The sequence below is a fragment of the Salvelinus alpinus genome, chromosome 11 (genome assembly GCF_045679555.1).
Source record: "Salvelinus alpinus chromosome 11, SLU_Salpinus.1, whole genome shotgun sequence".
Lineage (NCBI taxonomy): Eukaryota > Metazoa > Chordata > Actinopteri > Salmoniformes > Salmonidae > Salvelinus > Salvelinus alpinus.
This window is the reverse complement of record NC_092096.1, coordinates 72435530-72445529: the sequence shown is the minus strand read 5'-3', so window position 1 is coordinate 72445529 and position 10000 is coordinate 72435530. Positions and strand designations below refer to the sequence as shown.

The 10000-nt window shown below is 53.6% G+C and overlaps 1 protein-coding gene across 1 annotated transcript in view; it reads left to right on the top strand.

The window, feature by feature from the left end:
* trim2b (tripartite motif containing 2b) overlaps positions 1 to 10000 on the top strand; it is a 37458-nt gene that overhangs the window by 4062 nt on the left and 23396 nt on the right. The window contains exons 2-4 of the mRNA XM_071334172.1: positions 7171 to 7296; positions 7361 to 7967; positions 8056 to 8207. Coding sequence (XP_071190273.1) covers positions 7866 to 7967; positions 8056 to 8207 — 254 coding nt within the window. The 5' untranslated portion in view covers positions 7171 to 7296; positions 7361 to 7865. The remainder of the gene's footprint in view (positions 1 to 7170; positions 7297 to 7360; positions 7968 to 8055; positions 8208 to 10000) is intronic.

Here is a 10000-nt window from a genome sequence, read left to right as displayed (position 1 = left end):
GAGGCTGGGTGGGAGGGGATAGAGAGAGAGGGAGGGGATAGAGGGAGGGGAGAGGGAGGGGATAGAGAGAGAGAGGGAGGGGATAGAGGGAGGGGATAGAGAGAGGGAGGGGATAGAGAGAGAGGGGATAGAGAGAGAGAGGGAGGGAGGGGAGGGAGAGAGGGAGGGGATAGAGAGAGAGGGAGGGGGTAGAGAGAGAGAGGGAGGGGATAGAGGGAGGGGAGAGGGAGGGGATAGAGAGAGAGAGGGAGGGGATAGAGGGAGGGAGGGGATAGAGAGAGAGAGGGAGGGAGGGGATAGAGGGAGGGAGGGGATAGAGAGAGGGAGGGGATAGAGGGTGGGAGGGGATAGAGAGAGGGAGAGAGGGGATAGAGGCAGGGGATAGAGAGAGGGAGAGAGGGGATAGAGGGAGGGGATAGAAAGAGGGAGAGAGGGGATAGAGAGAGGGGATAGAGAGAGGGGATAGAGAGAGAGAGAGAGGGAGGGGATAGAGAGAGGGAGGGGATAGAGGGAGGGAGGGGGTAGAGTTAGAGAGGGGATAGAGAGAGGCAGGGAGGGAGGGGAAGGAGAGAGTGAGGGGATAGGGAGAGGGAGGGGATAGAGGGAGGGAGGGGGTAGAGTTAGAGAGGGGATAGAGAGAGGCAGGGAGGGAGGGGAAGGAGAGAGGGAGGGGATAGGGAGAGGGAGGGGATAGAGAGAGGGAGAGAGGGGATAGAGGGAGGGGGGGATAGAGAGAGGCAGGGAGGGAGGGAGGGGATAGAGAGAGGGAGGTGATAGAGAGAGAGAGAGAGGGTGGGAGGGGATAGAGGGAGGGAGGGGATAGAGGGAGGGAGGGGATAGAAAGAGAGAGGGGAGGGAGGGGATAGAGGGTGGTAGGGGATAGAGAGAGAGAGGGGAGGGAGGGGATAGAGGGAGGGGGGAGGGGATAGAGAGAGAGGCAGGGAGGGGATAGAGGGAGGGGATATAGAGAGAGAGGGTGGGAGGGGATAGAGAGAGAGAGGGAGGGGATAGAGAGAGAGGCAGGGAGGGAGGGGATAGAGAGAGGGAGGGGATAGAGAGAGAGAGGGTGGGAGGGGATATGGAGAGAGAGGGAGGGGATAGAGGGTGGGAGGGGATAGAGAGAGAGAGGGAGGGGATAGAGAGAGAGAGGGTGGGAGGGGATAGAGAGAGAGAGGGAGGGGATAGAGGGAGGGAGGGGATAGAGAGAGAGAGGGAGGGAGGGGATATAGAGAGAGAGGGAGGGGATGGAGAGAGAGAGGGAGGGGATAGAGAGAGAGAGGGAGGGGATAGAGAGAGAGAGGGAGGGGATAGAGAGAGAGGCAGGGAGGGAGGGGATAGAGGGAGGGAGGGGATAGAGAGAGAGGCAGGGAGGGAGGGGATAGAGGGAGGGGATAGAAAGAGGCTGGGTGGGAGGGGATAGAGAGAGAGGGAGGGGATAGAGGGAGGGGAGAGGGAGGGGATAGAGGGAGGGGATAGAGAGAGGGAGGGGATAGAGAGAGAGGGGATAGAGAGAGAGAGGGAGGGAGGGGATGGAGAGAGGGAGGGGATAGAGAGAGAGGGAGGGGGTAGAGAGAGAGAGGGAGGGGATAGAGGGAGGGGAGAGGGAGGGGATAGAGAGAGAGAGGGAGGGAGGGGATAGAGGGAGGGGAGAGGGAGGGGATAGAGAGAGAGAGGGAGGGAGGGCATAGAGAGAGAGAGGGAGGAGGGGATAGAGAGAGGGAGGGGATAGAGAGAGAGGGAGGGGGTAGAGAGAGAGGGGGAGGGGATAGAGGGAGGGGAGAGGGAGGGGATAGAGAGAGAGAGGGAGGGAGGGGATAGAGAGAGAGAGGGAGGGAGGGGATAGAGGGAGGGGAGAGGGAGGGGATAGAGAGAGAGAGGGAAGGGATAGAGGGAGGGGATAGAGAGAGAGAGGGAGGGAGGGGATAGAGGGAGGGAGGGGATAGATAGAGAGAGGGTGGGAAGGGATAGAGGGAGGGAGGGAGGGAAGGGATAGAGAGAGGGAGGGAGGGAGAAAAAAGCAACGACAGAAGCAGTGAGAGAGAAAGAGAGGAAGAAAGGCAGGCAGAGAGGATTATTGATTTGTACGGGTGCTTTCCCCTCCTCTCCTCCCCCTCTGCTCTCCTCTCCCTCCCCCCCCTCTCCTCTCCTCCACCCCACCCCACCCTCCTCTCCTCCACCTCCTCCCCCCTCCTCTCCTCCATCTCCTCCCCATTTTCCTCACCTCCCCCACGCTACCATAGGAACCAGAGCCACTCTTTGTTGATAAAGACGTTTGTGACCTATATATTATTTTTCCTTTATATTGTTGAGGTCATACAATGTATTTTCCTTATGTATAAAGCTCTGTATGATGTTCCTGAACAGATTACCCCCCCCCCCCCCCTCTCTCTCATACCAGGAAAAGTGGAGGGGGGATTCCATCAGTAGAACCCCTTCAACATTAATAATATATCACGTCTGTCTGTGTTCATGTCTCACGGTAAAATCTATTTGGTTCATTTGGCCTTTAGATGGAAACCGTCTTAATAGAACAACATTATCAGCTGTGTGTCTCTTCTCCCAATCAGCTGTGTCTCTTCTCCCCATCAGCTGTGTGTCTCTTCTCCCAATCAGCTGTGTGTCTCCTCTCCCCATCAGCTGTGTGTCTCTTCTCCCCATCAGCTGTGTGTCTCTTCTCAATCAGCTGTGTCTCTTCTCCCCAATCAGCTGTGTGTCTCTTCTCCCAATCAGCTGTGTGACTCTTCTCCCCTTCAGCTGTGTGTCTCTTCTCCCAATCAGCTGTGTGTCTCCTCTCCCCATCAGCTGTGTGTCTCTTCTCCCCATCAGCTGTGTGTCTCTTCTCAATCAGCTGTGTCTCTTCTCCCCAATCAGCTGTGTGTCTCTTCTCCCAATCAGCTGTGTGACTCTTCTCCCCTTCAGCTGTGTGTCTCTTCTCCCCAATCAGCTGTGTCTCTTCTCCCAATCAGCTGTGTCTCTTCTCCCCAATCAGCTGTGTGTCTCTTCTCCCAATCAGCTGTGTGTCTCTTCTCCCCATCAGCTGTGTGTCTCTTCTCCCCATCAGCTGTGTGTCTCTTCTCCCCATCAGCTGTGTGTCTCTTCTCCCAATCAGCTGTGTCTCTTCTCCCCAATCAGCTGTGTCTCTTCTCCCCATCAGCTGTGTCTCTTCTCCCAATCAGCTGTGTCTCTTCTCCCCAATCAGCTGTGTCTCTTCTCCCAATCAGCTGTGTGTCTCTTCTCCCCATCAGCTGTGTCACTTCTCCCCATCAGCTGTGTCTCTTCTCCCCATCAGCTGTGTGTCTCCTCTCCCCCATCAGCTGTGTGTCTCCTCTCCCCATCAGCTGTGTGTCTCCTCTCCCCATCAGCTGTGTGTCTCTTCTCCCCATCAGCTGTGTCTCTTCTCCCCATCAGCTGTGTGTCTCTTCTCCCAATCAGCTGTGTGTCTCCTCTCCCCATCAGCTGTGTGTCTCTTCTCAATCAGCTGTGTCTCTTCTCCCCATCAGCTGTGTGTCTCTTCTCCCAATCAGCTGTGTGACTCTTCTCCCCTTCAGCTGTGTGTCTCTTCTCCCCAATCAGCTGTGTCTCTTCTCCCAATCAGCTGTGTCTCTTCTCCCCAATCAGCTGTGTCTCTTCTCCCCATCAGCTGTGTCTCTTCTCCCAATCAGCTGTGTCTCTTCTCCCCAATCAGCTGTGTCTCTTCTCCCAATCAGCTGTGTGTCTCTTCTCCCCATCAGCTGTGTCACTTCTCCCCATCAGCTGTGTCTCTTCTCCCCATCAGCTGTGTGTCTCCTCTCCCCCATCAGCTGTGTGTCTCCTCTCCCCATCAGCTGTGTGTCTCCTCTCCCCATCAGCTGTGTGTCTCTTCTCCCCATCAGCTGTGTCTCTTCTCCCCATCAGCTGTGTGTCTCTTCTCCCAATCAGCTGTGTGTCTCCTCTCCCCATCAGCTGTGTGTCTCTTCTCAATCAGCTGTGTCTCTTCTCCCCATCAGCTGTGTGTCTCTTCTCCCAATCAGCTGTGTGACTCTTCTCCCCTTCAGCTGTGTGTCTCTTCTCCCCAATCAGCTGTGTCTCTTCTCCCAATCAGCTGTGTCTCTTCTCCCCAATCAGCTGTGTGTCTCTTCTCCCAATCAGCTGTGTGTCTCTTCTCCCCATCAGCTGTGTGTCTCTTCTCCCCATCAGCTGTGTGTCTCTTCTCCCCATCGGCTGTGTGTCTCTTCTCCCAATCAGCTGTGTCTCTTCTCCCCAATCAGCTGTGTCTCTTCTCCCCATCAGCTGTGTGTCTCTTCTCCCCATCAGCTGTGTCTCTTCTCCCCATCATCTGTGTCTCTTCTCCCCATTAGCTGTGTGTCTCCTCACCATCAGCTGTGTGTCTCCTCTCCCCATCAGCTGTGTGTCTCCTCTCCCCATCAGCTGTGTGTCTCTCGTCTCCCCATCAGCTGTGTGTCTCTTCTCCCAATCAGCTGTGTGTCTCTTCTCCCCATCAGCTGTGTCTCTTCTCCCCATCAGCTGTGTCTCTTCTCCCCAATCAGCGGTGTGTCTCTTCTCCCCATCAGCTGTGTCTCTTCTCCCCAATCAGCTGTGTCTCTTCTCCCCATCAGCTGTGTGTCTCTTCTCCCCAATCAGCGGTGTGTCTCTTCTCCCCATCAGCTGTGTCTCTTCTCCCCATCAGCTGTGTGTCTCCTCCCCATCAGCTGTGTGTCTCCTCCCCATCAGCTGTGTGTCTCTTCTCCCCATCAGCTGTGTGTCTCTTCTCCCCATCAGCTGTGTGTCTCCTCCCCATCAGCTGTGTGTCTCTTCTCCCCATCAGCTGTGTGTCTCTTCTCCCAATCAGCTGTGTGTCTCTTCTCCCCATCAGCTGTGTGTCTCTTCTCCCCATCAGCTGTGTGTCTCCTCCCCATCAGCTGTGTGTCTCTTCTCCCCATCAGCTGTGTGTCTCTTCTCCCAATCAGCTGTGTCTCTTCTCCCCATCAGCTGTGTGTCTCCTCCCCATCAGCTGTGTGTCTCCTCCCCATCAGCTGTGTGTCTCTTCTCCCCATCAGCTGTGTGTCTCTTCTCCCAATCAGCTGTGTGTCTCTTCTCCCAATCAGCTGTGTGTCTCTTCTCCCCATCAGCTGTGTGTCTCTTCTCCCCATCAGCTGTGTGTCTCCTCCCCATCAGCTGTGTGTCTCTTCTCCCCATCAGCTGTGTGTCTCTTCTCCCAATCAGCTGTGTCTCTTCTCCCCATCAGCTGTGTGTCTCCTCCCCATCAGCTGTGTGTCTCCTCCCCATCAGCTGTGTGTCTCTTCTCCCCATCAGCTGTGTGTCTCTTCTCCCAATCAGCTGTGTGTCTCTTCTCCCCATCAGCTGTGTGTCTCTTCTCCCCATCAGCTGTGTGTCTCCTCCCCATCAGCTGTGTCTCTTCTCCCCATCAGCTGTGTCTCTCCTCCCCATCAGCTGTGTGTCTCCTCCCAATCAGCTGTGTGTCTCTTCTCCCAATCAGCTGTGTCTCTTCTCCCCATCAGCTGTGTCTCTTCTCCCCATCAGCTGTGTCTCTTCTCCCCCATCAGCTGTGTCTCTTCTCCCCCTTCAGCTGTGTCTCTTCTCCCCCTTCAGCTGTGTTTTTTCTCCCCATCAGCTGTGTCTCTTCTCCCCAATCAGCTGTGTGTCTCTTCTCCCCATCAGCTGTGTCTCTTCTCCCCCTTCAGCTGTGTCTCTTCTCCCAATCAGCTGTGTCTCTTCTCCCAATCAGCTGTGTCTCTTCTCCCCAATCAGCTGTGTGTCTCTTCTCCCAATCAGCTGTGTCTCCTCTCAATCACCTGTGTCTCTTCTCCCAATCAGCTGTGTGTCTCTTCTCCCCATCAGCTGTGTCTCCTCTCAATCAGCTGTGTCTCTTCTCCCAATCAGCTGTGTCTCTTCTCCCAATCAGCTGTGTCTCTTCTCCCAATCAGCTGTGTCTCTTCTCCCAATCAGCTGTGTCTCTTCTCCCAATCAGCTGTGTCTCTTCTCCCAATCAGCTGTGTCTCTTCTCCCAATCAGCTGTGTCTCTTCTCCCAATCAGCTGTGTCTCTTCTCCCAATCAGCTGTGTCTCTTTTCCCCTTCAGCTGTGTCTCTTCTCCCAATCAGCTGTGTCTCTTCTCCCAATCAGCTGTGTGTCTTCTCCCAATCAGCTGTGTCTCTTCTCCCCCATCAGCTGTGTGTCTCTTCTCCCAATCAGCTGTGTCTCTTCTCCCAATCAGCTGTGTGTCTCTTCTCCCCATCAGCTGTGTGTCTCTTCTCCCCATCAGCTGTGTGTCTCTTCTCCCCATCAGCTGTGTGTCTCTTCTCCCCATCAGCTGTGTCTCTTCTCCCCATCAGCTGTGTCTCCTCCCCATCAGCTGTGTGTTTCCTCCCCATCAGCTGTGTCTCTTCTCCCCATCAGCTGTGTGTCTCCTCCCCATCAGCTGTGTCTCTTCTCCCAATCAGCTGTGTCTCTTCTCCCCATCAGCTGTGTGTCTCCTCCCCATCAGCTGTGTGTCTCCTCCCCATCAGCTGTGTCTCTTCTCCCCATCAGCTGTGTCTCTCCTCCCCATCAGCTGTGTCTCTTCTCCCCATCAGCTGTGTGTCTCCTCCCCATCAGCTGTGTCTCTTCTCCCCATCAGCTGTGTCTCTTCTCCCCAATCAGCGGTGTGTCTCTTCTCCCCATCAGCTGTGTCTCTTCTCCCCATCAGCTGTGTGTCTCTTCTCCCCATCAGCTGTGTGTCTCTTCTCCCCATCAGCTGTGTCTCTTCTCCCCATCAGCTGTGTCTCCTCCCCATCAGCTGTGTCTCTCCTCCCCATCAGCTGTGTCTCTTCTCCCAATCAGCTGTGTCTCTTCTCCCAATCAGCTGTGTCTCTTCTCCCCTTTAGCTGTGTCTCTTCTCCCCATCAGCGGTGTGTCTCTCCTCCCCATCAGCTGTGTCTCTTCTCCCCATCAGCTGTGTGTCTCCTCCCCATCAGCTGTGTCTCTTCTCCCCATCAGCTGTGTCTCTTCTCCCAATCAGCTGTGTCTCTTCTCCCCCATCAGCTGTGTTTCTCTTCTCCCAATCAGCTGTGTCTCTTCTCCCCATCAGCTGTGTGTCTCCTCTCCCCATCAGCTGTGTGTCTCCTCCCCATCAGCTGTTTATCAGCACCTCAGAAGTATCTTTCTAACCCATGTCTGCCATCTCTCCTTGTAGGACAATGAGTTCCCATTCCGAAATTACTGCAGTCCTGAGATGAACCCGTCCGCAGTCCTGAGGTGAATCGGTCCAGAGTTACTGCAGTCCTGAGGTGAACCGGTCCAGAGTTACTGCAGTCCTGAGGTGAACCGGTCCAAAGTTACTGCAGTCCTGAGGTGAACCCGTCCGTAGTTACTGCAGTCCTGAGGTGAATCGGTCCAGAGTTACTGCAGTCCTGAGGTGAACCGGTCCAGAGTTACTGCAGTCCTGAGGTGAACCGGTCCGTAGTTACTGCAGTCCTGAGGTGAATCGGTCCAGAGTTACTGCAGTCCTGAGGTGAATCGGTCCAGAGTTACTGCAGTCCTGAGGTGAATCGGTCCAGAGTTACTGCAGTCCTGAGGTGAACCGGTCCGTAGTTACTGCAGTCCTGAGGTGAATCGGTCCAGAGTTACTGCAGTCCTGAGGTGAATCGGTCCAGAGTTACTGCAGTCCTGAGGTGAATCGGTCCAGAGTTACTGCAGTCCTGAGGTGAATCGGTCCAGAGTTACTGCAGTCCTGAGGTGAACCCGTCCGTAGTTACTGCAGTCCTGAGAAAGGAAGAAGGTGTTTGTCTGCCAATCCTGTCCCTCCCCCTGGCTACAGAAAGGGGTGTGACTGGTCATCCGGTCCCTCCTCCTGGCTGCAGGCTGTAGAAAGGGGTGTGGACTGTCCTGATGGAGGCGGGACAGCCGTCACCTGACAGCAGTAGTGAAGAGTGTACAGTACTGGAGGCTCTACCAGACAAGGGACTGGCCTGTCACACACACACTGGCAAGGTAGGAGACACACACACACACACACACACACTCACACACACACTCCTCCCCCACGTTGACCATGTGTGTGTGTGTGTGTCGTCTGCAGGTGACGCAGCTGTACTGTTCAGGGTGTGAGGTGTGTGTGTGTGAGGTGTGTGTGTCGGGGGAGCACGCGGACCATCCCACGGTACCGTTATTAGACTTTCTGGAGACACACAGAGACGGTCTGCAGGAGAGACTGACTGCTGCAGAGAACAGGTACACACACACACACACACACACACACACACACACACACACACACACACACACACACACACACACACACACACACACACACACACACCCTAACTTTGTGGGGACACAAAATTCAGTCCCATTCAAAATCCTACTTTCACGAACCCCTAACCCCTAACCTTAACCAAAAAATCTAACCCTAGTTCCTAACCCTAAACTAACCCTAGCTCCTAACCCTAAACTAACCCTAGCTCCTAACCCTAAACTAACCTAGCTCCTAACCCTAAACTAACCCTAGCTCCTAACTCTAACCCTAGCTCCTAACCCTAAACTAACCCTAGCTCCTAACCCTAGCTCCTAACCCTAGCTCCTAACCCTAAACTAACCCTAGCTCCTAAACCTAAACTAACCCTAGCTCCTAACCGTAAACTAACCCTAGCTCCTAACCCTAAACTAACCCTAGCTCCTAACCCTAAACTAACCCTAGCTCCTAACCCTAAACTAACCCTAGCTCCTAACCCAAACCCTAACCCTAAACTAACACTAGCTCCTAACCCTAAACTAACCCTAGCTCCTAACCCTAAACTAACCCTAGCTCCTAACCCTAAACTATCCCTAACCCTAAACTAACCCTAGCTCCTAACCCTAAACTAACCCTAACCCTAAACTAACCCTAGCTCCTAACCCTAACCCTAAACTAACCCTAGCTCCTAACCCAAACCCTAACCCTAGCTCCTAACCCTAACCCTAACCTAACCCTAGCTCTTAACCCTAACCTAACCCTAAACTAACCCTAGCTCCTAACCCAAACCCTAACCCTAGCTCCTAACCCTAATCTAACCCTAAACTAACCCTAGCTCCTAACCCTAACCTAACCCTAGCTCCTAACCCTAAACTAACCCTAGCTCCGAACCCTAAAACTAACCCTAGCTCCTAACCCTAACCCTAAACTAACCCTAGCTCCTAACCCTAAACTAACCCTAGCTCCTAACCCTAACCTAACCCTAGCTCTTAACCCTAACCTAACCCTAGCTCCTAACCCTAGCTCCTAACCCTAAACTAACCCTAGCTCCTAACCCTAAACTAACCCTAGCTCCTAACCCTAACCCTAACCTAACCCTAGCTCTTAACCCTAACCTAACCCTAGCTCATAACCCTAAACTAACTCTAAAACTAACCCTAGGTCCTAACCCTAACCCTAGCTCCTAACCCTAACCCTAGCTCCTAACCCTAGCTCCTAACCCTAACCCTAGCTCCTAACCCTAGCTCCTAACCCTAACCCTAGCTCCTAACCCTAACCCTAGCTCCTAACCCTAACCCTAGCTCCTAACCCTAGCTCCTAACCTTAACCCTAGCTCCTAACCCTAGCTCCTAACCCTAACCCTAGCTCCTAACCCTAGCTCCTAACCCTAAACCTAACCCTAAACCTAACCCTAAACCTAACCCTAAACTAACCCTAGCTCCTAACCCTAAACCTAACCCTAAACTAACCCTAGCTCCTAACCCTAAACCTAACCCTAAACTAACCCTAGCTCCTAACCCTAAACTAACCCTAGCTCCTAACCCTAAACTAACCCTAGCTCCTAACCCTAAACCTAACCCTAAACTAACCCTAGCTCCTAACCCTAAACCAAACCCTAAACTAACCCTAGCTCCTAACCCTAAACCTAACCCTAAACTGACCCTAGCTCCTAACCCTAAACTAACCCTAGCTCCTAACCCTAAACTAACCCTAGCTCCTAACCCTAAACCTAACCCTAAACTAACCCTAGCTCCTAACCCTAAACCTAACCCTAAACTAACCCTAGCTCCTA